Source organism: Rattus norvegicus, chromosome 1, assembly GCF_021556685.1.
Source record: "Rattus norvegicus strain SHRSP/BbbUtx chromosome 1, alternate assembly SHRSP_T2T, whole genome shotgun sequence".
Taxonomy (NCBI): Eukaryota; Metazoa; Chordata; class Mammalia; order Rodentia; family Muridae; genus Rattus; species Rattus norvegicus.
In genome coordinates, this window is record NC_141534.1 from 185,786,348 (window position 1) to 185,814,337 (window position 27,990).

At 47.7% G+C, this 27,990-nt stretch overlaps 1 protein-coding gene across 1 annotated transcript in view; it reads right to left on the minus strand.

The window, feature by feature from the left end:
• Tmc7 (transmembrane channel-like 7) overlaps positions 1-27,990 on the minus strand; it is a 52,236-nt gene that overhangs the window by 19,252 nt on the left and 4,994 nt on the right. Inside the window, 5 exon segments of the mRNA NM_001191950.2 lie at positions 716-861; positions 4,474-4,556; positions 6,842-7,009; positions 10,404-10,552; positions 13,788-14,028. Coding sequence (NP_001178879.1) covers positions 716-861; positions 4,474-4,556; positions 6,842-7,009; positions 10,404-10,552; positions 13,788-14,028 — 787 coding nt within the window.

The following is a 27,990-nucleotide window of genomic DNA, read 5'->3' on the forward strand; positions in this document are numbered from 1 at the left end:
TTAGGATGTGGAACTAGCCTCCTGGTTACAGTGTTCTCTGCGTTCTGATCCACCACCATACAGCAAGCTTCTGTCTCACACTCTTACAGCCACGTTTTCCCCACTGTGATGAACTGAAATCCCCTGCAACCCTAAGCCCAAATAAATCTTTCTGTAGGCATAATGTTTTATGCATTGTGTAACGATTATCCTTGTGTTATTCAAATGCTGACTTCTCTACCCTGATATCTTGTTTCAAGCTGGACACAGCATTATAATACTTAAGCCAAAAATCTCCTGTCTCAGGTCAGTGTAAACAATGCTTACCGTTTATTTTTTGCCTAGTCAATAAAAGCTGACCAGCCAATGGCTGTGCAAAAAAGAGAATAGGGTAGGACTTCTGCCAGCCACGGGAAGGAGAGAGAGAGGGAGAGGACTGAGATGAGCCACAAGGAAGGACGAAAGGAGTTCATGAGAGCTCGGCTGGAGCCTACATACACATGCTATATTTTGGCTGGGAGGAGATTAGCCTAGGGGATTAAGATGGATCCACTGACTGCCCAGGTACTGAGGTAAAGCTTGGTCTCTGTGTCACTATTGAGGAACTAGTTAGGTTAAAGAAAAGCAGCCACCATATTAATTTACTATATACGTTTACATTAAAATTAGCATTTACATCTTTCCTCCTTTGAGCTCTGTGTCAGGTATCTGGCCGCAGCAGCAAAGGTACACTCACCTTTTCACTATCCAAAGGAGGCTCAGAGCCAGGTAGGCGATTGTGCTTATCAAGTAAGCCAAGGGCAGATCATACGTGAAGTTCTGGAATTTTACACCATCAATGGTGTAGTGTCCATAGAAAAGGCTGGTTTCCTCCAAGAATCCCTGAACAAAGCAAGAGCATGGGGTCAGGTGGGTCAGCTCAGGCAGGCAACCGAAGGAGGCATCCCAGTCCGAAGGAAAGCACACAAAAGTGTTCTTGTTCATCCTGGAATCTTTCCACACCAGAAAGAGACCCACGGTATATGGGATGCTCAGCTGGTGTTTGGGGGATGAGATACTGCTAAAACCTGAGCATCAGAAATAACTGATAAGTGCTGGAGAGATGTAGACTCTTGCAAGGACCCAAGTCTGATTTCCAGCACCCACAGCAGAGGGTTCCTAACCTTCTGTAACTCCAGCTCCAGGAGGCCTGATGCCCTCTGCTGGCCTCCAAAGGTAGCTGCCTCACGCGCACATGACAACACAGACACATCCATATACATATAACAAAAATTAAATACTTCAAAAAAATTAGCTGGTAAATCATATTTAACTAAAGTAAAAAGTCTAGGCCATAGCATCAAAAAGAACAGTTAAAAATAAATTTAACGGGGTTGGGGATTTAGCTCAGTGGTAGAGCGCTTGCCTAGCAAGCGCAAGGCCCTGGGTTTGGTCCCCAGATCCGGAAAAAAAGAAAAGAAAAAAAAATAAATTTAACACAAGTATAAATAGTGTATCCTAAAAACTATGAACCACAGTTGAAATAAACATGGGGCTGTAGTTCAGTGGATAGAGTGTTACAGGCCTACTATGCACAAGGTCATGAATTTGATTCCAGCTTAAACCAGGGATGGGAACACATGTCTGTAATCATAGCACTCTGGAGGTAGAAGCCGATGGATCAAAAGGTCAAAATCATCCTTTGAGACACATAATTAGTTGATGCCAGCCTGGGCTACATGAGACATTATCTCAAAATAACAAAACAAACAAAAGAACCAATAAAAAAATAGAGAGGCATCCCCTGCTTTTGGTCTAGCACTTCCACATCAATACTCCACAAATGGGTCTACAGAACTAGCACAATCCCAATCAGAACCCCAGCTGACATCATCAGAAACAACAGTCTGGTCTTAAAGTTTAGATGTAGCTGCAAGGGAGTCGGTGGCCAAAGCAACCTTGAAAAAGAGGAGTAAAGTTGGAAGTCTCGTCTCCAGGGCCTCACTGCAAAGCAAAATCAAGATCATCCAGTCAAGCATAAAACAGGCTCAGAAGCTGGGTATGGTGGCCACACCTTTAATCCCAGAACTCAGGAAGGAGGCAAGTGGATTTCTGTGAGTTCAGGGCCAGCCTTGTCTACACAGTGAGACCCTGTCTAAAACAAAACAACAAAACCAGATACACATAGCAGAAAACTCAAACAAAACACCTATGCATCTCTAGCCAGCAGGTTTTTAGTAGAGGAGGAAACGTGTTCCAAACACACAATAGATACTGAGACACGCCGCAGAGAGCCAAATCACATAAACATCAGCTTAAAGTGGATCAAGGAAACACAAAAACGCTGAGAAGTTTAAGACCAGTCTGAGCCAAACAGCAAGACTCTGTTTAAAAATAAACAGACAGATGACAAAGTCCTATATTTTTCTCATAACAACCACATATTCTCACACTACCAGAGTAAGGAAATGTTTAAACAGAAGCAAATGTAGAGAAAGATGGGTCTCAAAGGTGGGGCACAGACATCATAAACCCTGTTCTCTCTTAGGTTCCTTTTCCACATGGCCCCAGGTTATCTCAGCTCTCCCCAACCTTTCCCTCACAATAAAGGGTCATCATAGGGTGTGTTGGTTTGAATGAAAATGGCCCCCACATGGGGGCTGGAGAGATGGCTCAGCAGTTAAGAGCACCCAACTGCTCTTCCAGAGGTCATGAGTTCAATTCCCAGCAACTACATGGTGGCTCACAACCACCTGTAAAGAGATCTGATGCCCTCTTCTGGTGTATCTGAAGACAGCTACAGTGTACTTATATATAATAAATAAATAAATCTTTGAAAATGGCCCCCACAGACCTAAGGAGTGGTACTACTAGGAGGTGTGGCCTTGTTGGAAGAGGTATGTCATTGGGAGTGTGAGCTTTGAGGTTTCAGATGCTCGAACCAGTCCTAGTCTCTCTCTCCTTCCTCCCTCTCCTCTTCCTGCTGCCTGTATATCCAGATGTAGAAATCTCAGCCACCATGCTTCCCACCATAAAAATAATGGACTGAACCTCAGAACCTGTAAGCCAGCCCCAATACAATGCTTTCCTTTGTAAGAGTTACTGTGGTTATGGTGTCTGTTCAAAGCAATAAAACCCTAACTAAGAAACAGGGTCCAAGGGCAAGAGAGCCTAGAAAGGAAGTTCCCTGACTTCAAAAGGAGCCTGTTTCTACAAGTCAAGATTGCTGTCCTTCCTCTTGGCTCTCGTTCCTCCTGTTGGGCCCATTTCAGTGCAACATGACAGCCACAGCATGCAATAAAACCCGTTCCTCAGTCACAGATGACACACCTCAAGAGCTCAAGAGCCAGTGGCTCTCTTGTGGGCCCAACAGACCCAGGCTGCTCTAGAAGAACACTATAGAAAGTTCTTTTGGACAGGACTGCTGAAGCAAGCTTCCTGTGTTGCATAGCTATGATCGTGCGCCACTACTCTGTTCTGCAAAACACACTAGCGCATGTTGCCTGGGGGATGCAATGAAAGAAATGGGACTACTTAGTGAGCTCTTGTCTTGAAAAACCAAAGTGGAGGAGGAAAAGGAGGGAGAAGCAGGAGGGAGGAGGAGGAGAGGAATAGAGAAGGCAGCAGCTCTGAGGCTTGGTTACACAAATTTTTTTAATGAGGCAGGGTGTCTGTGTGCCTGACTAGAAACCAAGCTGGCCTGGAACTCACAGAAAATCCACTTGCCTCTGCCTCTTGTGCTAGGACCATGGTGCACCACCATGATTAAGTCAAATTTTGCTCTCAGTAGCAATGCCTTCAGGCAAGCTGCTGAGTTGTTCTCATTTGACAGCTTCCATTTTCTCAAGTACCTGTCTGGCATTTGAGTGTACATCCAACACCCAGGTTGTTTTGAAGAAAACACTGACTTTGGAGGTATAAAAGCACCTCCTGCCTTTCTGCAAGATTAAATGCAATGGACAAATTCCAGGCTTTTTACCTGCCTATTCAGAAAAGCAGCAAGTCCGTGATGTGGCACTGTAACACTAGCAGCTTCCAGAAAGATGGTTTAATCTGTAAGCTGAAAGCTTTCTCTCTGAAGTGCCTGGGACCAGAAGCATCTGAGATTTCAGACCTTTGCAGAATTGAGATGTTCCCCATAGAGTTCACAGATGAGTGTCCATCAGACAATCCCAAACACACCCCAATCTGGCTTTGGGGTTTCAGAGCAGAGATGCCAACTGCAAGGCATTATCATTCAGGCCAATAGGAAGGTAGCAGAAAGCAGGAAGGGTAGCCAGAGGTTTTCCTGAACTCTAGTGGGAGGTCTAGGCAAGCACAGGACTTGCTGGGGACATGCAGCCCTTTTCCTCCACTCACTGTCAACGCTAACACTGGCTCTCACTGTGTAGCCTAGGCTGGCCCGACAATCCTTCTGTCTCTGCACCTGCACCGCAGAGCCCCATGGAGGACTTCAAAGTCTAAATCACAGCGCTGTCAGTGTACAGGTCACAAGGGGTTGAGTTAAATACTCACCGTGCCAGACAGCAGGTCTATGATGTAACTGTAGAAGTAAATGAGCCCAGAGCTACTGATTGGATACAGCGTGCACTGCATATCTGCAAGCAACAAAACAAAGGTAGGTGTTACAGGTTCACCACGTCAGCAACTCCCCTGCTGCAGTCTGTGAACGTAAGATGTGGCTACATATTCAGAAACGCCTGCTTGTACATGCTCTGTCTGTCATTTCCTGTGTCTAATACGTCCCCCTTCCTCTTCCATCATTAGCATTTCCTTTTTCCTTTCCACTTTCCTTTAGCACATTCCTTTACTAAACAGTGTAGAACTATCCCTATATTTGGGTGTTTAGTGGGTGTTTGTTTCATCCATTTACTTACTTATTGTGTGATTTATTTATTGTGTATTTATTTAATTATTTATTTGACTGTGTGTATGTATGTCTGTATGTGTATGTATGTATGTGTATGTGTGTCTATGTGTGTATGTGTGTATGTATGTATATGTGTGTATGTATGTGTATGTGTGTCTATGTGTGTATGTGTGTATGTATATATGTATATGTGTGTATGTATGTGTATGTGTGTCTATGTGTGAATGTGTGTATATATGTATATGTGTATATATGTGTGTATGTATGTGTATGTGTGTCTATGTGTGTATGTGTGGGCATGTATGTATGTGTATGTGTGTATGTGTGGGTATGTATGTATGTGTATGTGTGTATGTGTGTATATGTGTGTATGTATATCTGCATATATGTATGTGTATATGTATATGTGTGTATGTATATGTGTATGTGTGTATACATGTGTGTATATGTATGTGTATGTGCATATGTGTGCACATGCATATGTATGTGTGTATGAATGTGTATGTATGTGTGTATGTGTATATATAAATATATATACATATATATGTGTGTGTGTGCGCGCACTACATGTTGTTCATGCAGATCCCTGGGAACTGAAGTTAGAGGCAGTTGTGGGCTACCCGATATGGATACTAACTATGAACCACACCTGGATCCTCTGCAAAAGCAATACATGTTCTTAACTGCCAGGCCAGCTCTCCATGCCCTCACTTCAGTTTTGGAGACAAGGTCTCACTGTCTAGCTCAGACTAGCCCCAACTCAGTCTCTTCCTGGCTCAGCATCCTAAGCAGGATTATAAGGTATGTACCCCCAGTGCAGTGAGGGTTTAATATCATATTTTAATATGTCTTGTTTTTATGTATGGGAGGGCACATGTGTGCAAGTGCCCACCGAGGCCGGAACAGATCATCATATCCCTGCAGCTAGAGTTACAGGCGTTTGCAAGTTGCCCACTACGGAGCTGGGAGCCAAACCTGAGCCCTCTCAGCAGCTCCAATATTTATTGTTCCTTAAAGGAGCCAAGTAGTCAATAAAGTATTTTAAGGGAGGAATAAACATGTTATTATTTAGATGGTCACCCCAGCTCAACGCAGAAAGAAACTGAGGTCCAGGAAGGACAACTGACCAGCACAACTGGCCTGGAAGCCTAATGATGATTTTCACACAGTAGCAGGAAAAAGGTCATGAGGAAACAGGAGAGCACACGCATATGCAGCAGAAATCAGTCCTCACACGAAGTCTCAAGTGCTGGGTTACCTGAATGTTAAGTGACTTAAGATGGAAACAAGAGAAGCAGGAATGCATAAGGTGTCTGAGGTGGCTCTCCAGGGTTCTTCTGGGTAAGAGGTCCCAAGACCTTCAGAAGATCTGAGACCAAGATGGCTCCTCCACTGAGCCTGGGATCGGAGGTTTGTGGCGAATGTCTATGAAGTAGAGGAAACCCTCCCTATCTGGGCTAATAGGATCCCCAGGAGACTGAGTTTTGTTGAGAATACAAAAGCCTAGTCCAGCACCTACCACAGTGTCTGGCACAAGACCACAGTGGGACTATTAGTTTCAAGTATGTTCTTTTCATAGCTAACGATCTTGAAATGGTATCTTGTTAGATTAGGGGTAGATTCCTATAGGTTTGCTAAATATCCCACCCTGCATTGATCCTCCCACGAGCTCTCATGAACCCAGGAGGGGCTGGGTGTCCTGGTTTGGCCAATCAGATGTAGAAGAACTGTGTGTGTCATCTCCAAACAGTAGCATCAGGAATCAGCACACATTTGCCATGGCTCATTTCCCCTGTATCACTGTAACACAGCTCAGGCTCCTAAGAAAAGATTCCCTAGCCCATGGTGGATCTGGACTGTGAGTGGGAAGTCAATGTTTACAGCCACTGAGGCTAGTGGGATCATTTGTTTCTGCAGTATAACCGGACCCATCCCTCCTGACAGTCGCCTAAGGCTCAGACCCAAGATGCACAGGAAAGGGAGCGCTGCAACTGGGACAGCCCTTGGACTCACCCATGTCTTTGAACGGGATGAGCACGAAAGTGCTGTTGGTAATCTTGTACTTGGTGAGAATGATAGGGAGCAAAACCAGCATGAAGATGATCAGGAATATCACCAGGTTCAGCACCACCAGGAACCGCAGGAACGAGAAGTAGGACTGGATCCCCGTGCCAAACTTCCCTGGAAAAGAAGCAACATGGCTGTCAGTGACCAACCACACGCTGAGGACTGAAGTAAGAGGACCTGCATTATTCAGTTCACAACTGCCTGTTACTACAGCTCCAGGGTATCAACTTCCCCCTCAGGCACCAGCACCTATGCGCACACACATATAATTAAAATTTTTAAATATTTTTTAAAAACCCTTACTTTTCTAAGTGTTGCTAACATGAAGACATACACTTACATCTGGGACTGGAGCTCAGAGGTAGAGCACTTACTTTACATGTGCGAAGCCCTGGGTTCAATCCCCAGCACCCCCTAAAGGTGGAGGATATAACCAATATTATACCGACCTCGTCAAATCAACAACTAACCTTCTTGAACTCACATACTGATTCTAATAACTTGTCTTTTTATTTCCTATGCATATATAATCTGGACAAATGATATTACATCATTCTTTCCCTTTCTCCCTCATCCCTGAAGTGTAGTTAGCGAAGACGTCCAGGGTAACGCTGAAGAGATTGTGGTCCTGCATTTCTTCATTCTCCATTTCAGGGTCCACAGCAATTCACTTACTGGGACACTTGCTGGTTTCTGTACATTTTAAAAGGCAGAAGCTCTGTCTAGCTCACACTTGCTAAGAAATGAGGACTAGGACTCTCAATGCCTTCTCTGCCCCTCTCGGGACCATGGTGGTGACTTTAGGGTAAGGAACTGGAACAGAAGAGCAGCTCCTAACAGAGAAGGACTGAATCCCTGAGGATGCTCTGCAGAGCGAGATCATTGTTCCTGGAGAATCAAGAAGAGATGGCTCAGTGGTTAAGAGCACTCACTGCTCTTCCAAAGGTCTCATGAGTTCAAATCCCAGCAACCACCTGGTGGCTCACAACCATCTGTAATGGGATCCAATGCCCTATTCAGGTGTGTCTAAAGACAGTGGCAGTGTACTCACATAGACAAAATAAATAAATCTTTAAAAACCAAACAAACAAACAAACCATGTGCTGGCACCAACACCATGCTCTTGTCAAACACTCGGCCATGTCACGAGAGATAAAGGTTTTGATTTGCCTTGTCTCCTTCTGCCACAGGGGCATCCAGTCAGCCAAGAAATCCCAGTAGAACAAATAAGATAAGCAAAGCCCCTGTTGCCAGGGAGAAGAAAGCCTCTAGGCATGCGACAGTCAGACAGAAGTCTCCAGGAGCGTCCCACCCAACCAGAGAGGAAGCTGGGCACAGCACACTGATCACTCTCCTTGTTACTGCGGTCTGGTACCTGGCAAGCAACTCAAGGAGGAAGGCATTTGGAGCTCACAGTTCGAGGGGACACTAGTCATCATGAGCAGAAGGCACGGCAGCAGGAGTGCTAAGGGGTCTGGTCACCTGTGTCCATGGTCAGCAAGCAGAGGAGACACAGGAAGTGGGACTTGGCTAAGACATCTCAAGCTCCCTCCCCCTCCCCCACCTCCACCGTGATCCATTTCCTCCAGTTAGACACCACTTTGAGGGCAGGTGGAGACCAAGTGTTCAGACAGGAGTCTGTGGGCACATTTCACATTCAATACACACTTGGCCTGTGAAGCCTGACTGTCTGAATTCAAAGCCCAGCCCTGCCTTATCCTAGCTGAGTGCACTTGGACAAGTGTCTTAACCTCGATATGGCGGGGAAACGGTGACGTGTCTACATGAAAGGGTTTTGTGAGGCTAGGCGTGGTGGCACACACTTTTAATCCAAGCACTGGTAGGCAGATCTCTGAGTTCAACGCCAGCCTGATCTACACAGAGAGAGAGGCAAAGGGGGTATGGATGAGGTCTTATAAGGACTAGCAGGTCTCTGTGAGTTCAAGGCCAGCTTGGTATACCCAGAGAGAAACAAAAGGGTGGGGATATCTTAGGAGGACTAACAGAGGTAACATAAGTGAGGAGCCAAAGGTGACACTCGGTTCTTTGCCAGTGCTCAGTAAAGATTTGCTTGTATTTTGCTCAAGACCACACTAAACTCCCATCTCAGGGGGGAGAGAGAGAGAGGGGGGGGGGGGGGGAGAGAGAGAGAGAGAGAGAGAGAGAGAGAGAGAGAGAGAGAGAGAATATAGAATAGAAGTTCTAGATGAGCCTAGAAGACCCCTGGGATATATGTTTACAGTTTCCACATAAAACAGCAATTTACAAAGAAAAATAAACTGTCAACAGTAGGGCTGGAGAGATGACCACATGGTGGCTCACAACCATCTGTAATGGGTTGTGGTGCCCTCTTCTGGTGTGTCAGAAGACAGCAACAGCATACTCATACATAATTTTTTTTTTTTTTAGAAAACTGTCAACAACATACTCAAAGATTTTATTTTAATTATGTGTATGTGTGAGGGGGGATGTGCAGATGACTGTGGAGGCCAAAAGAGGGTGTTGGAGTCCCTGGAGCCAGAGTTATAGGTCACTGTGAGCTGCACAGTGTGGGTGCTGGAAACAGAACTTTGGTCCTCCTCAGGAGCAGTTCTGTAGTCCTAACAACTGAGCTGTATTGCCCTGGCTGGCCAGAAACTCAGAGTTCCAGCTGCCCCGGCCTCGACTAAAGTCATGCCCACCACGCCTGGCACTATATTTTTAGAGTAGGCAATAAGGAAGATGTTCCTTCTAACACACACCCTGCCGCATTCTTCACAGACTTTGCTGAGGAAAACTTCTACTTTAGCAGCTGTAAGGCACTGGTTACAAATCGTTCTGTTTTATGGTAGAAAATAAGGGATGGAAGAGGCATGGCTGTCCCCAGCCCTGATGTGTGACCTTTCTAGATGACAAGTGCGCAGGCCCTATTACGGGTAAGTGGGTTAAAACGCATACTTGAGACCATTAGGCTTGACTGGATCGAGATCTCACCCAGGAGGCACCTCTGGACATGTCTGTGAGGGAATTTACAGAGAAGTTTGGCTAAGGTGGGAAGGCCCTTCTGAATGTGGGAGCACCACCCCTTGGGCTACAGAGGCAGACTGAATGAAAAGGAGACGGAGAGCTGAGAGCCCGCATTCATCGCTTCTGTGTCCTGACTACAGATGCTGCGTGACCTCAAACTCCCGCCACCATGCCTTGCCCTGCTGTGGGCCCACTGTATTCTAAAACTGAGCCAGAATGAAACTTCCTTCCTCCATTTGTTTCTGTCAGGCGTTTTGTTATTACAGCAACGAGAACAGTCACTAACACAACATCTATCGTGGAAGGAAATGCTCAACAGGTGCACACCCAAGTTGCTTGCAGGTAACACACACACACACACACACACACACACACACACACACACACACACACACACACCTCCCCTGCTTGCCCCAGATGCCTGAGGGAAGGCTGCGAGTGGGTGGGCACGAATCCCTGAGCTGCTTGGCCGCAGGCAGCCCCGCAGCAGACGGGCTCTAACCTTCAATGCTGCGGATGTCTTTGCGCCACAGTTCCAGGTGAGTCGTCATCTCTCGAGCTTTCTCAATGAACCTCTTCCAGGACTTGCTGCTGTAGCGTTTCCACTGGTCCCACTCTGATAAATACTTCATCTGGGTTTCCTGAATGTCCCTGCATTCAAAACAAACAGAAACCGGTCACAAGCATAACAACAGCAAAGCAGCATCAGACCTAAGCTCTGCGACGCTCTGGGTGGGAGCCCTTGGTCTTAACTCTGGAATACTATTCAGCCATAAAAGGGATGCAGCGGTGACAGGCGCTCCAGGGTGAGTGACCCTTGAAAGCCTACACAAAGTGGTGAAAAGAGCCAGACGTGAAGGTCGCGTTCCAGACTCACACATGTTTAGAATTGTTAAATTCAGAGACTGGGGGTTATCAGCAGCCTGGAGCTGAAGGGAGGAGGCATGGAGTGCTTTTTTAATGGGTAGTTTCCAGCTGTGGCGAGAAAACATTTCTGGAAGTAGCTGGTGGTGACAAGTGCACAGCATGGCCAATGGGTACTGTATGCTCAGTACAATGACCCTATAGCGCCATGCCTGACCATGTTCCATCCTGCCAGCCAATCAAATTCCCCTCCTTAACATCTGTCTCTCCCAATACGCTACAAACGTTTGGCTGGCTGGTTGGCTGGCTGGCTGTTTGGTTGGTTGGTTAATTGGTTGATTGGTTGGTTGGCTGGTTGGTTGGTTGGTTGGTTGGTTGGTTAATTGGTTGATTGATTGGTTGGTTGGTTGGTTGGTTGGGTGTTTAATTGGTTGATTGGTTGGTTGGTTGGTTGGTTTGTTTGGTTGGTTGTTTGGTTGTTTGGTTGGTTGGTTGGCTGGCTGGTTGGTTGGTTTGTTTGGTTGGTTGTTTGGTTGTTTGGTTGGTTGTTTGGCTGGCTGGTTGGTTGGTTGGTTAATTGGTTGATTGTTTGGTTGTTTGTTTGTTTGGTTGGTTGGTTGGTTAGTTGATTTTTGAGACAGGCTCTCACCATGGAGTTCTGACTGACCTGGAACTTGCTCTGCTGAGTAGGTTGACTTTGAAGTCACAGAGATTCATCCATCTGCCTGTCTCCCAAGTGCTGTATCACCACACCTAGCCTGATGCCATAAGCCCTTTGAGGATATATGGTATTCGTTTTTGTAGCCCTCTGTCCCAGGAACACAGAACACACAGACAACTGGTATGATAATCCTAGCCTGTTTCTGCTTTGCTCTACACACTGTCTTTTTTTTTTTTTTCTTTTTTTCGGAGCTGGGGACTGAACCCAGGGCCTTGCACTTGCTAGGCAAGTGCTCTACCGCTGAGCTAAATCCCCAACCCCTACACACTGTCTTAAGTTCAATAACTGGTGTTTAATTCATTCTTAATATTCATCACTAATCGAAAACAATATTCATAAAAATATGCACATTAAATATATACTGCTATATTCATGAAAAGTAAACTGCTTTCCCATCGCAGGGAGCATGTTTAGACTGACAGGTGAACAGATACAGATATTGATAAATGGGTGGATAGGACACACTGTCAGATAGATAAATATAGATACAGATAAATTGATGGATGTATACAAATATAGATATGGATGGATGGATGGACAGATGAATGGATGGATGGATGAATATGACTAGTGGATGGATGGATGATGATGGACAGAGAGACTATGGATGGATATGATGTGCACACTTGTAATCCTAACATTTGGGAGGCTGAGACAGGTGAGTTCAAAGTTAGCCTAGGTTACACAGGAGAGACATCTTGACAAAAAAAGAGAAGAGGCCTGGTGTGACAACTCAATGGGTAATGTGTGTGATATGCAAGCCTGAGAACCTGATTAGGATCCCTAGGACCTGCCTGTGACCCCAGAGCTGGGGGAGATGGGGACAGGTAGATCTGGGGACTTGCTGGCCAGCCAGAATAACCAACTGCTACATTCCAGGTTCAGTGAGAGAGCCTTCCCCACCCCCGCCAAATAAGGTGACACGACAAAGAAACTGAATGTCTACTTTAGTCCCTAAAAGGGAGCCTGCGTGCACACAAGCACTCATACACACACACACACACACACACACACACACACACACACACACACACACACTTCTCTCCCTCTCGTCTCTCTGTGTGGTGTGTGTGTGTCTGGCTCACTGAATGGCTACAACATCCATCACTGAACTGAACCTGGGACTGTTTTTTCAAGCAGGAGGTGAATGACTTCTTTTTTTTTTTTTTTTAAGATTTATTTATTTATTATATATAAGTACACTGTAGCTGTCTTCAGATACACCAGAAGAGGGCATCAGATCTCTTTACAGATGGTTGTGAGCCACCATGTGGTTGCTGGGAATTGAACTCATGACCTCTGGAAGAGCAGTCGGGTGCTCTTAACCGCTGAGCCATCTCTCCAGCCCGGTGAATGACTTCTTGAAGGTCCCATGTCACAGCAGCTTAGGACTGCTCACTACAGAATGAACTCTGGGTTCCACACATGACTAACATGCCACAAATATCACATCACACTACAGACACCACACACACACACACACACACACACACACACACACTACACACACACCACACCACACCACACACACACACACACCACACCACAGACACACACTTACACACACCACACCACAGACACATACACACAGACACACACTCACACACCACACCACAGACACATACACACACAAAACACCACAGACACACACACACACAGACACACAGACACACACCACACCACACACACACACCACACCACAGACACACACTCACACACCACACCACAGACACATACACACAGACACACACTCACACACCACACCACAGACACATACACACACAAAACACCACAGACACACACACACACAGACACACAGACACACACCACACCACACCACACCACACACACACACACACCACACCACAGACACACACTCACACACACCACACCACAGACACATACACACAGACACACACTCAAACACCACACCACAGACACATACACACACAAAACACCACAGACACACACACACACAGACACACAGACACACACCACACCACACCACACCACAGACACACACACACCACACACCACACCCACACACACCACACACACAGACACACACATAGACACACACACACACCACACACACACAGAGACACACACATAGAGACACACTCTCTCTCCCACTCTCTCTCCTGTCTCTCTCTCTCTCCTGTCTCTTTCCTCTCTCTCTCTCTCTCTTTCTCTCTTTCTCTCTCTCTCTCCCTCCCTCCCTCCCTCCCTCCCTCCCTCCCTCCCTCCCTCCCTCCCTCCCAGATCATAACACGACCACTTCCAGGCCTCTACTGAACGAACCTTAGTCTCCGCTTCTCAGAGATGTTCAGCGCGTACTTGCGGATGGATTGGCTGTTGAGGTTTTCTGTGATCCCTCCATCTAGCTGGGAACTGAAAGAGCCCGTTGGCTTCAGCAGGGTGCCACTCTGCTTGTCCCGAGAGAGGATGTTTGTCCTCCTACGTGCCACTGACCGGTAGCTTGGCAGCTCTTGAAGGAAGTTCACGGGTGGAGAGAAGCAGCTAGGACCCAGGGACAGGTTCTCTGAGTGAAAGAAGAAAAGCAGAACTCACTCCAGTTGGAAGCCATTGAACCTCAGACTATGAACAAGCCTTGCAGACTGTCACCCCTCAGCAGTGACAGAGTGGCTGGATTCTCCTTTCTCTTTTGCTGTGCTGGGCATCCAATCCAGGACCTCTCACAGGCTAGGCAAGTGTTCCAGCACAGAGCTACATAGCCAGCCCTTTATTTATTTAGAAAATTTTTAGTTTCCCAGGCTGGCCTTAAATTTAAAATCTCCCGCCTCCGTCTCCTGAGTGGTTGGAATTATAAAGCCATTCTGCTTTGTCTGCAGGTGTATGAGTGCTCTCCTATGTATGTGTGCAAATACACACATATGTACATGTGTGGGTGAGGGCCATGCCAGGTATCTCCCTTGGCCACACTCTACCTTACATACTGAGGCAGGGTCTCTCACTTGAACCCAGAGTTCACCCATCCAGACATTCTAGCTGACCAGCTTGCTCCAAGAGAAGGGATCTCTCCACCTCTTGAGCACTGATGTGGGCTGTACTTGGGGATCCTCAGTACTTTGCCCGCTAAGCCATCTCCCCAGCCCTGGCTATGTGTAGTTGGCCACAATGATGCACAGGACAGTGACATCATCTCTACATGAGTTCATTTCCTACGGATGTATCTGCAGGAAACGAAGGTTATGGGATACCTGCAGCCATTAGCTAAATGAACAGTCCATTTGCTGAATGAAGCTAGTAATGTGTGCTCTGTCTCCAGTAAGTTGGGGAGATGATTTTGTGTAAGAGCCTCCATTGCCTAAGTGATTACCTCCGTGCGCATTCTAACTCCTTCCTGTTGGGTGCTAAATGGCTAAAGTTCAAATCCTGACCCAGTCCCTTCCCCCGCCCCCGCTGTGTTTGGGGGGTGGGGAAGTTACTTAACTTCCCAGAGCTTCCATCTCCTGACCCCTAGAATAGTAATTCAACAAACAGGTCTACCACATGTCCTTTCTGGAGCTAGGGATACCATGGGAATCTGGGAAAGTGACCTGCTCTTAAACCACTTAGATTCTGAGGTGGGAAAAAAGACAACCAGACAATAATTAAGTGGTAGGTACAATGTAAAGAAAACACAAAGGGGCTGGAGAGATGGCTCAGCCGTTAAAGGCTAGGCTCACAACCAAAAATATAAGAAAACACAAAGGCACGGAGGGGGATGCGGGGGTGGGGCTGAAGGGTAAGGGACAGAGGTGAACGGGGGAGGGCGCTGACTTTGGTTAAGGGTCAGTTCTTTCCCTTAGCTGAAGCTCCGTAAAAAGAATGGACAGACCCGAGGTTATGTGGGGCAGAGCCGAGGGAGCAGGAAGTGGAAAGATCCTGGGGCAGCAGGGCACAGGCACATTTGTAGAGGATGCAGACTTCTGATTGCAAAGGGTGGACAGACAGGAGCCTCGAAGTCCACTTGGTGGGTAGATTTTGAAGTCATCCAACCCTTCTGTACCCCTTCCCTCTAAGCCCGAGCTGTGACTTGCAAAGGGCACAAAAGAAAAATACTCTGCCAGCACCAAGTTATAAAAGAGCCCAGAAACCATTTCTGGGCATTTGGGAGCCAGTCTTGTAAGAACCAGCCAGGGCCAGCAAGATGGCTAGTAGGGTAAAGGCATTTGCCACTGAGAGTAAGGGTCTGAGTTCGATTTCTGGAACCCACATGGTCGGGGCAGAGAACCAACTCCCGCAAGCTGACCTCCAACATGCACCACAGCCTGTGTGCATACATGCACATCCATGCACACACTACCAACAAATAAACAAATGTAATTCAAACGATAGCCTGTCGGGAGAACCCACCGACAAGAACAAGCCCCTGCCTTTGTTTCCAGCCACAGAGAATAACCATGTGGGCATTGTATGTAGGATGTGGGAAAAACAAGACACCTGTGTGGCTGGGCTACAGCCAGAGAGATCTTACAGGCTTATGTGACCTGCAGATGGGACCAAACAACTGACCACACTGTAACTGGTCACCCTGAGTAGGGCGCTGTAACTCATGCTGTGATCCTAACTCAGGAGACTAACTCAGATGGAGGATTCTGAATTCGAAACCATCCTGGGCTACCCGGTGAGACCCTAAGGACAAGCCTGAGTACCAAGGGTATGGCCACAGCCTCACAGGTGCACAAGGGTGCAAGATCTGAGTGATATGGCAGACACTCAGTGCTCCTTTAATGTTCCAGGAAGTGTGGGAGGGCTGGGGGAGGGGGACAAGGGACCTGCATTCGAGGTCTCTCTGGAATGTGCAGATTACCTAACCTCTGCCCCTCCCTGACAGGCAGGCTCAGACACAAGACAGCAGTTGTCTCACTGTGGATGACGCAGAGGCACGCGCCCGAGCTCTGCCAACCTCCATGAGCAAGTCATGCCACATTCATACCAGCAGACCCTGCGGATGTGAGCCACTCTAGTGACAGGCAGAGCTGCCTCGAGCTATTAGGTTCATTCTAGAAGGCAGTGGGGCACGGGTGCAGCCTTGGGGCCACTCCTCCCTCTAGGCGGCAACAAAGAACTGTTATTAACCAGGAACAAAGGTCTTTGAATATGGAGCCTATTGAATATTCAACAACTGTAGGGGTCAGGAACCTGTGCGGGATGGGAACTGAAGCCTGGCCTGGTTTCAGATGGGCGCTGTTACCCACCAGCCAGGCCACCCCAGGAAGACGTCAATTCTGCTCACCTCAGAGGGAGGGTATCTGACACCACAAACCATGGACACCTGTGTCACTGTGAGCGACAGTGAGCTCTCTTTGGGCTTGTCTGCTAGAAGTGCTGAAAGAGAAGTCTAGCAGTGTATACATGTAAGGCCAGCAGTTAAAAGGCTGAAGCAGGAGGATTGCTGCAAGCATGAGACCTGCCTGGGTTACACAACAAGAGACTGACTCAACCTGACTGGATTTAGATTCAGCGTAGGAGACAGCCTAAGGGTGAAGATTCACCATCATGGGCTGGGTCAGCGGGTAAAAGCTTGCAGTGCAAGCCTGAGGACTTGAGTTCAATCCCCATAACTCATAGTAAGAGAGACTGACTCTTGAAGCATGATCTCTAACCTCCATACATGCTATGGCTCACACGTTCATGTATACGTATACACACACAACGTACACACACACACACACACACACACACACACACACACACACACACACGCTAAATAGAAAAAGAAAGGATTCACCACCACAGGGAGGGAAAGGATCTTGCCACTTGCTACTAAGCTGGGGATGGACCTGACATCCTATCACATTCCCTAAGACCTGCCTTCCCCCATGAAAATGGCTGTGGATTTGCAATGGCCCTGTAAACACTAAAATGCCACACAAATGGCTGCATGTTCCTCCCCATCCTACCATGCTGTATACACACTTTTCAGCCACTTCAGGGAACTTTCCCATCCTTAACTAAACACTTCCAGTGGAGTCCTCATCCCTAGAGTCCCTCCCCTGCTTTCATATAGGGTTGTGTTCATTTCAAAACTCCATCTCCACCTGGCCTCTCACTCACCTGTGCAGGGAGACACAGAAGGCTTCAGGGCCCTGGCTCTTTAATGGGGAAACTGAGGCTCAGAGAGATGATGACTCTCCCAAGACTCGATGTCAAGACAATCTTGGCTCCCATGTGTTACAAAGGCTGCCGGCTGCACCTTTCTGAGCCTTGGGCAGCTGGTCCTTGTGGAGTGTGAGTGTCAGGTGCTCCTCTGACTTAGTCCCACCATCCGAAGGCCACTTAGGTCAGTGGTCAGCATGGGGGCTGCTTAGCTGGCATTTGCATGCATCGGGGTGACTGTCGAGAACCACCTAGAATTTCTTGGGGTTGACTGCAGCACAGGCTGTTACTAGGGCAGGCAATTGAAGGTGACAGGTGACATGGGTGCTACCTTTTTCTTTTTCAGAACTGGGACTGAACCCAGGGCCTCAAGCAAGCAGTCAAATGCTCTGCCATCAGCAGAGTGGCCTCAAACTCAAAGTCCTCTTGCTTCAACCTCCTCAGTAACTGGGATGACAGACCTGCACCACCAGGCTCAGCTCAAAGTCGAGTCTCTGAGTCGAAAGCACTGTCTTGCCCCTAGAAGGCCCTCTACTTGAAGACCAAATCAATGAATAGATGAATGAATGAATGAATGAATGAATGAATGAATGAATGAACGAACAAATGACAGACAGAAGCAAGGACATTTGGAGGGCATCCTTGGGTCCTGGCACCTGGTAAAAAATGCAAACTCTCAGGAGACTAGCCAAGCATGATTTAAATGGCGCTAAGGGCCCTGCAGCTCCCACAGCATACCTGCTAAGGCGGCGTCTGCCATATTTGGTGCTATGCTTACTTAGGAGCTTTGCTTCCTACTCTCAGATTTGTGGAACTCTGGGTAAAAAAATGACCTTGTGAGTCACGGAGAATCTGCCAGTATGTGAGGATTACAAGTGTCCTCTTCCCACAGGGAACATGTCCCCAAAGTGCCAATGGATGGCTGAAACAAAGAACTCTCTCTTCTATACTGTGCTAAGCTACGCTATGCTATACTACACTACACTATACTATGCTACACACACACACACACACACACACACACACACACACACACACACACATCATTTAAGTACGTGTATGTGGGATGAACTCAGAGCCTTGGGCATGTCAAACAAACACTCTATCACTGAGCTCCAATGCCTGCTCGGTCTTTCCCATCAAAACTAAGCACTTACCACACACGGTGGCCTTAGCTTTTGTCATTGCTCTATTTCTATGTGGGGGAGGGGTTGTCTTATGACTGCATTCAGGTGCTTGAGGAGGCCAGAGGAGGACATCCAGTTCCCTGGGGCTGGAGTTACAGGCAGTTGTGAGCTGCTTGATGTGGGTGCTGGGAACTGAACTCCTGCCCTCGGCAAGATCGATGCTTGCTTTTCACTGCTAAGCCATCGCTCCAGCTTTGAGCTGGGTGACCGCAGAGCCATCATGAATTTCTTAGAGATGGGCACACGACAGTCATTCCAATCCTTAATCTAAGCTGTTAAATGTGTGTTGTCTCTCTTCTCTCAGGGTCCCCATTTCTTTCCACCACCACTGAATCCTCAGGGTCTGCACAGGACTTGACACATAGCAGTGTCTGATAAATAACTGATGAATGAATGAATGAATGAATGAATGCATGAATGAACAAACAGATTTGGAATGAATGAATATGGTATTGAGGACACTGTTCAATGATCTATCTAATTTTTAATCAAATTATGTGGTTAGCACCCTAGAAATCAGGGTGCAAAAAACAAGGGGCAAAAAAATTAAGCATGAAACATTATTCTTTTCTATATGGATGATGAATTTTTACAATTGAAAATAAAATTTGTTGTTTTTCAGAGTGTTTCTGTTTGTAGCCCAGGCTAACTTAGATCTCAACTTGTAGCCCAGGCTGGTTTCAGAGTCAAGATCCTATAACCTCAGCCTCTCTAGGCCTTCGATTATAGGTGTGCGCTGTCCCAGTGGGGAGGGGAGCGGGCAGTAAACACTGTACTTGATGTTCTTGTTTCAGATTCTTTCCACAGACGTGTTTATGGAAGTGCACTTTGGTCTGTTAGGAACACAATTCACTGTTCTCAAACAACCTTACCACAGGGAGACACTGATTACACAGTCTGCTTACATTGGTTCCTGGACACTTGTCCACTCCCTGTGGTTTGATGTCACTATTATTCTGGAAGCTAACTAGAGGGAGGAAGCCTGATGAATACACATACAGCTTCCAAAGGCTTTTATCTAGAAGTTTCTAGAATTCAGAGACTCTACTTTAAAAACTACCACACAGGCTGGAGAGATGGCTTAGTGGTTAAGGGCACTGACTGCTCTTCCAGAGGTCCTGAGTTCAAATTCCAGCAACCACATGGTGGCTCACAACCATCTGTAATGAGATCTGATGCCCTCTTCTGGTGTGTTTGAAGACAGCTACAGTGTACGTATATATAATAAATAAATAAATCTTTTTTAAAAAAAAGCTACCACACATAAGATACCCATCAAGTGATATATATGCCATCAGGATGGCTCAGCAGGTCAGCAGGTAAAGCACGTGTTGCCAGGTCTGATGATCTCAGTTTAATCCCTTCCTTATATTTTGCATAGTTGAAAAATTATATATTTTTTCAAACTCATGTTTTCAGAGTCCTTTCCCACAGCCTTAAGGGCTGTCCTAAAGGTCACAGCATTCTACCATTTTGCTGAAGCATTAGACACCTCACCTCCTAGACTCTGTGCTGTCTCTGATTATCATGGAGTCATTAACCTCCAAGGAGGAGCATGAAAATATGTATATTATTATACAAATAAGCCTTACATCCACGAGCATCGACACCCATGGAGGTCTACACACTGCTAGCTCTGTTTCAGGCGTGGGAACGATGTCACACTGTCTCTTACATACGGCCAAGCAGGAGTTGGCACCTGAGAAGGTGACATTTGAGGAAGGCTGGGAAAGCAGGGAGAAATAGTTATGCAGTCATCCTGGGAAAGGCTATCAAAGAAGAAAACAGCAAGTGCAAAGGCCCTGAGGCAGGTGGAGCTCAGCAAGCCTAGAAAGAGATGGGTGGGAGTCAACAGGAAGACAGTAGGTCATGGGGGACACGCCAGGACACATGGGGTCTTGAGTATCAGGGAAAGCATTTGCTTCTGTCTGATAAAGTGGGAGCCATTAAGGGTTTGTGCCAGAGGAATGCTTCTCTAACTGGGGTTAGGCAGGGTCACTGTGGCTACCACTGTCTCTATACAGTACTACAATTGTGGCCCAAGCTAGGTACACTTCCCACAAGGAAGGTGCAGTATTTTTTTTTTTTTTTTGCCAACTTGACATAAACCTAGATATATATGAGAAGAGAGAATCTTTTTTTACTTTTTAGATTTATTTCTGTGTATGTGTTTTTTGTTTGTACACATGTCTATACGCCACATAGCTGCCGGGTACCCTCAAAGATCAAACAGGGAATCTCCAGCCGATTGGCCTGTAGGCAACTGTGTAGGGCATTTTCTTTTCTTTTTTTTTTTTTTTTTTTTTTTTGGTTCTTTTTTTCGGAGCTGGGGACCGAACCCAGGGCCTTGCGCTTCCTAGGTAAGTGCTCTACCACTGAGCTAAATCCCCAGCCCCCATTTTCTTGATTAATGAATGATGTGGGAGGACCTGGCTCATTGGGAGGTTGGGGGGTGGACTACCCTGGGCAAGTGATCCTGATCCTGGGATGTGTAAGAAAGCAGGCTGAGCAAACCACATGGGGCAAGCCAGTAAGTAAGCAGCATTCCTCCATGGCCTCTGCTTCAGTTCCTTCCTCAGGTTCCTGCCTAGAGTTCCTGCCCTGACTTCTCCTAGTGAGGGACTGTGACCTGGAGGTGTAAGCTGAAATAAACACTTTCCCTCATAGGCTGCTTTTGCTCTTTGTTCCCATCAACAGAAACCAAAGACAGGAGGGAAAGTTCTGTATCTGGGATCATTAAGCAAGCGAGGTGTGACTGGGGAAAGGCACTTTTCATTTGGTCACATGACCAAAGCTACCTGTGGCTGGTGCTATAGGGGACACTGTGGAAAAGCCTTCTTCCCTGAAGCCCAGAGCCAAGGGAAGGGTGGAGAAGCCTGCCAGACGCCTGGACAACAGGTTAGAAGGACCAAACTGAGCCACATCAGCTGGTGTCAGGAGCCTGGCTGGGCTGGACCCCACATTTTACAACCGGATGAGCAAACAGCCCTGAGGAGCAGGTGACTAACTTGCTAATCAGAGTTACCATTGGGCCAAGTGCCTGGATTACCTAGCTGTCGAGCCAGAGGAGAGTCCGACGTGCTGGTTATGGGCTAGTTCCTATGAGTCGGTGTGCCCAATGGTGTGCAAGGCATGCAGGACAGAGCCCTGTCTCCCTGGCCACCTGCCTGGTGCTGAAACCCAGTCCCTCCTCCCTGACCACCCTGTGCCTTAATCTTCCCACCTGCAGCGGGGACAGCCGTCCTGAAATCAGTCAGCTCCCATATGTAAAGTGTTTGGACAAGAGCCAGAGAAAAACTCACGTGTCTCAAGTCCCTGCTGCCCACATAGCAGGAAAAATCCCCAAGTGACAGTAGCAACTGTGTTCTAACAAAAGCTTATTCACAAAAACAGGTGGCAGCTGATGTGGTGAGACGCGTGTGGAAGCTGGGACTTACTATTCATTGATAAGCTTAGCGTGTGAGACGATCCGGAATGTGCCTGGGAGGTGCCTTCTTGGTAGGGGTCAGGCTAGTCCTTAGTGGACTGTCTTCTCTCTACCAGGACCGCTTCAAAAGAGTCAGAAGACAGAGGCTGAGGCAGGAAGACTGAGAATTTAAAGCCAGTCTAGGCGAGGCCCTTTCACAAATATAAACAAATAGGGCTGCAGAGATGGCTGTGTGGGTAAAGTGCTTCAAGCACAGGGACCTGAGTTCAATGCCCAGGATCCTCATGGAAAAGCTGGGCATAGTAGCATGTGTTTATAATTTGAGCACTGGGAAGAAAGGGGCCAGTGGATCACTGGAGCCAGCCTTTCGCCTGCCTGCTTTGCTACTAGGTAGATTCTAGGCCAGTGAGAGATTCTGTGGTGAAAATATTTAAAAAGGATGGCACTTGAGAAACATTACCCAGGGCTTGACTTCTAACTGACATGTGCATGTGCACCTGCAACGAACACACACACACACACACACACCAAATAAATAAACGAATGAATGAATGAATGAGCGAGCGAAGAATTAAGTGATTCCAGTGTTTCTGAACACACTAGCAGCAGGCTCTGGGGAGCACACACAGTGCAGAAGCAGACACAGTTATGGGAAGTTTTTACACTGGATCCCCGGTGAGTCTCACAGTGGCCAGATCACACCGGGTCTTCTCATGCCTATCCTCTGCAGCTAAGATAATAACTCTGCCCCCAAATGAGCCAATGTTTGAATCATGAGGGGAAAACCTCAGGACATGCTCACTCCATACCCCCAACACAGCAGTGGTCTGGCACCTAACAAACGTCCCCAGACAGAACATGGAAATGTGGCCTTGGGGATTTCTCTGCTGCAGGGCGGCCACAGTGCCCTGCTCCAGTTTTCATCAACGGATTTGTCATAAAATACAAAAGCTCCTCGAAGGCTGGTCGACTCTGCATACCGTTGTGACAGTTCATGGGCCTGACAGGAAAGCTTGGGTGAGGCCCGGGTCTGCTCCTGGAGGCAGCACTGCCTAACAGGAAGTCACTGGAAGTCAGAAAGGAGCCTGGGTTCCACAGTCTCTTTGGTGGGCACCCCCATTAAACCCCACCTTTTTTTTTCTTGGTTTTTCGAGACAGGATCTCATATAACCCCAGCTGGTCTCAAACTCAATACTTAGTAGAGGTTGGCCTTGAACCTCCAACTGCGAAGATTACAGGTGTGCACCACATCCATCACTTTCCAATGCCAGCACCCTGCGGACTAACCTCCAACACACAGAGCCTCCGGGAGAAGCCACCACAAGTGGCTTGCCAAGTAATCTCTCTGTGCCACAGTTTCCACAGAGGTAAAACAAACAATCCTTTCCTGGTTTGCTTTCTGTTGCTGTGAATAAATACCACGACCAAAAGCTACTTAAGTAGGAAAGGGCTGGCTTGGCTTACATTTCCAGGTAACAAGGTCCACCCACCCAGGGCAGGAACCCAAGCAGACCACGGAGGACCGCTGTTTCCTGGCTTCCTCTCTGGCTTACACTCATCTCATCCTGCTTTCTTAGCCCAGGCAGGTTTTATCCAGGCCACATGCTATTCGCACCTGCCTTGGCATGGTGTCTGGGTCCTCTCGCATCAGCTCCCAGTCCTGATAACGTCTCTCAGACATGGCCGCAGGCCAACCTGATGCTCACAGTCTCTCAGCTGAGGTTCCTCCTTCCCAGGTGATTCGGTTGTGTCAAGTTGACAATAAAAACTACCAGGACAAATTGAGTTTCTGAAAGAACTTGGGGAAGTTACTTTGCCGACTCCACAGGCAAATGCAGACCAGGGCCTGCAGAGTCTGCATGAACAGGCTCTGGCTTGCCTGACCTGAGCCACCCCTGCTCCTCTAAGATCTCCCTGAGGCCTCTTCAAACACACCAGAGGCTGTCCACTGTGCCTCCACACTGCTCACTGCGCAGCCAGGGGCTAGGTCCTTTAGACCCTCAGGGACCTTAAACCCGGGTACAGCAGGATCTTGGTGTCCACCACAGAAAAGACACAAAACCAGTCAAGAGCGAAGCAAAGCTATCGAGGCTACTGACTGGAAAGACAGACTTGAAGGGAGTCCAGCACAGGTGGGAGAGGACTGCCCTGCCCCCAACTCAGCAGTCACCACGGATACGATTCAGGGGCTTCCAAGTTCAGATGTTAGAGGAAGCCCATGCTGGCCTGGAGACTTATCATAGAGCTGTGTCCCCAGATAGATGTAGGTTTTGGAAGGGCACACTGGAAAAAATAAAATACAACTAAAGGGGTTCTTGCTCTTCCTCGGGTCACAGGATGCCGGACTTAGAGCCTCATTCAGTAGGCAGAGTTTTCCTCAATAATTCATTTTTGTTTTGTGTGCTGGTGTTTTGCTTGCACGTATGTCTGCATGGGAATGTTGGGTCTCCTGTAACTGGAGTTACAGGGAGTGGTGAGCTGCCATGTGGGTGCTGAACCTGGAACCTCTGCAAGCACAGCCAGTGCTCTCTCCAGCCCCCCAGTAGCCACAGCTCTACCAACCCTATATGTGGTGCTTCTCAGAATGGAGAGGGAGGTGCTGTAGACCTGGAGGTCAGCCAGTGAGGGACAGAAATCAGAATGTGTGTGGTGGGGGAGGGTCCTTTCTCTCCTCATGTTCCTTGGTCCTCCTTTTCTCCCTCCTCCCTCCCACTTTCCCTACCCCCTCTTTGCTGCAGACAGAGCCTCCTACGAAGACAAGGATGGTCTTAGCACTCCTTCCTCCGCCCCCCTGCTGACTGGACACAGGTACCTCGCTTGGCTCTTGGCCTATTTTATTAAAGTTTGGTTTTTAAGATTACATTTCCCTTTGTACGGGGTATGCCAGGGAGCACAGGCGTGTCGTGTGTGGCATGTCGCATGTGGAGGGAAGACCACTGTGGAGCTCAATAGACAGGTTTTTAGAGCCCTCCCCTCTACCATATGGACCCCAGAGATCAAACCCAGGTGACCCACCAGGCTTGGTTGACAAGCACCTTAGTTAGCTCTCTGCCCTCTGCCCTCTGGTTCCCTCTCTGAAGGTTCCTTCCCTTTGCACTGCCAGCAAAGGCCACAACACTCTATATCCCCCTGCATCAGCTTAGAGGCACTTCAGAGGCCCTGTCCCATCTGGGCTGGTACTGACACTGGCACACAGACACACATACACACACACACACACACACACACACACACACCAATACACACACACACACACACACACACTGATACATATACAGACACACACACACAGAGATACACACATGCACACACCCCAATACACACACAGACACACAGATACACACACACACATGCACACAGACACACATACACACATACATACACACACACACTGATACATATACAGACACACACACACACAGAGATACACACATGCACACACCCCAATACACACACAGACACACAGATACACACACACACATGCACACAGACACACATACACACATACACACACACACACTGATACATATACAGACACACACACACAGAGATACACACATGCACACACCCCAATACACACACAGACACACAGATACACACACACACACACACACACACGCACACAGACACACACACACATGCACACAGACACACGCACGCAAACAGGCCACCTTTGTCTCCCAGCAGCTGGACTCCCTTGGATTCCCCACTTCCCTCCCTTCACTGCAGCCTTCTCACAGTGCCTGACCTGTCTCTTGCAGGCGGCTCCCTGGGACCAGTCCAAGGGTCTGCCTGATAGAGCTGTCCTGTCTCCCTCCTTCTACTTCTGGGAGGGGACCTCATGTCCACAGCCCAGGTTGACTGGGTGGTCTCAGGCCCAAATTCTCTCCTTGAGAGAGGGTAGCAGCTTGCAACCAAGTCACAGCCCTACAAAGCTATTTCCCCCTTTTCTCCCTTCAGACTTCTCACTTCCTGAAAAAACAAAGACAGCCACCTCTAAACTGGGTCCCCATGGCTGAACAGAGCTGGACTCCTCCAGACAGATGGGCAAAAATAACTCAAGAGAACCAGTCCCCAAGAGAACCTGACTGAAAAGGGCTCAAAAGATCTCCAGCCTAGACCAGAACATTCTACCCTCCTCAGACGCCCTGGAGGGTGGTAGGTCACTCACCGGATGAAGGGCTAAGCAGATAAAGGAAGGCAAAAATAACTGTCTTTGTATCTATTGTGGTGAAGGAGGCTTGACTCAGACAGAAGAATAGTTTTAAATTCATGCAAATGCCTGGTGGGCCTGTCACAAACCCTATGCTGTTAGGGTTCCAAAGACCAAACAAAAAGACCCACAGTGTTGTCAGGACAATATCCCAAAACACGCTTCAGAATTTCACGTCCCAGCTCCGAGGCAAGACATACGCACAGAACTTCTCTTGCCCACCCAGGGGCAGTCATGAAAACTAGAACCTATTGGCTCTAAGACAGTAGAAAGTTGACTTTAATCTCCCCTGCTTGTCCAGGAGGCTAGAAGGAATTCTCCACCTGTGAAGCTGGGCGCCCTGCCTGGCCTATTAACACAGCGCACATAGCCTTGATGTGCCTTGCTGTTCTCCAGGGCTTTGTGGCTTCACCACCTAAGCAGAACATCACCTTTGAGTCTTCAAGTGTATAAAAAAGTCTGATGTAAGCAGGCATAGTACACATAGTACACAGCTCAAATGCCAGCACTGAGGGACAGAAGAGACTCTAAGACCCAAAATGAAGGAGAAAACATAGAAAAAAAGAGTGGGGCAAGATTTTCCAACAACAGCCAAGCTGTGTACATGAAGGGCTGAGCAACTCCACTCACAGGGGCCCAGGGACTGAGCCGGCCCGATGTCTATGACTGGACGTGTACACACACAGAACATGACCCACAGACAATGGAACATTAGTCTCTCGTGAAAAAGGATGGAGCACTCGCTATGTGACCATGGATGAACTCCAATGATAAGCTGAGAAGAAGCCCTCAAATCAGCCTTTAGACTGATCTACAGACAGTCCCTGGAGATCCACAGACAGGGGTAGAAGACGACTGTTTGCAGGAAGCTGAGGAAGGGGAGGGACTACTGAATGGGGGCGGGGCCTCCTTGGGGTGATATGGATGTGCTGAAACAAGGCAGACCTAGTGCAGAGAAACTAGTTAAAATTGGTAGGGGTTGAGGATTTAGCTCAGTGGTAGAGTGCTTGCCTAGCAACCGCAAGGCCCAAGGTTCGGTCCTCAGCTCTGGGGGGAAAAAAAAAAACCTAACAAAATTGGTGCAATGAAGGATTTACTAATTAACTTGCTTAGAAATATTAAGTTACACAAAGTGGAATTTAGCTGAAGGAGCATTGCCTCCAGTAAGACTGGAGACCAGCAATACACTAAACAGGCTGCCTAGGAACTGTGGGAAGAAGAATTCTGCACCATAGTGGAAGTTTAGGGTTTCCAGGGAAAGTTTCCGCTAATGTTTGTTCACCAAGCTTGACCTCCAATTAGGCTTCATTCCCATAACAAAAGGAGACAGCCCTGACTAACAAGCAGCCATTAGGCTACTCCCACGTCAAAGAACACGCCCCCAAGGGGCAGCTCGAGGGCACAGCAGGTCTGCAGCCATCACTAAGTCCTGGTCTGTCATTAAGTCAGGAGAAGCACAGTCCTGCCAGGTGGGCAAGAGGGACCTGGGTAACAAACATTCAAAAGGAACGCCGGTTGTTAAGAAATACTCTTAAGAAATAATTCTGATAATATCTTTACCATATAAACCTC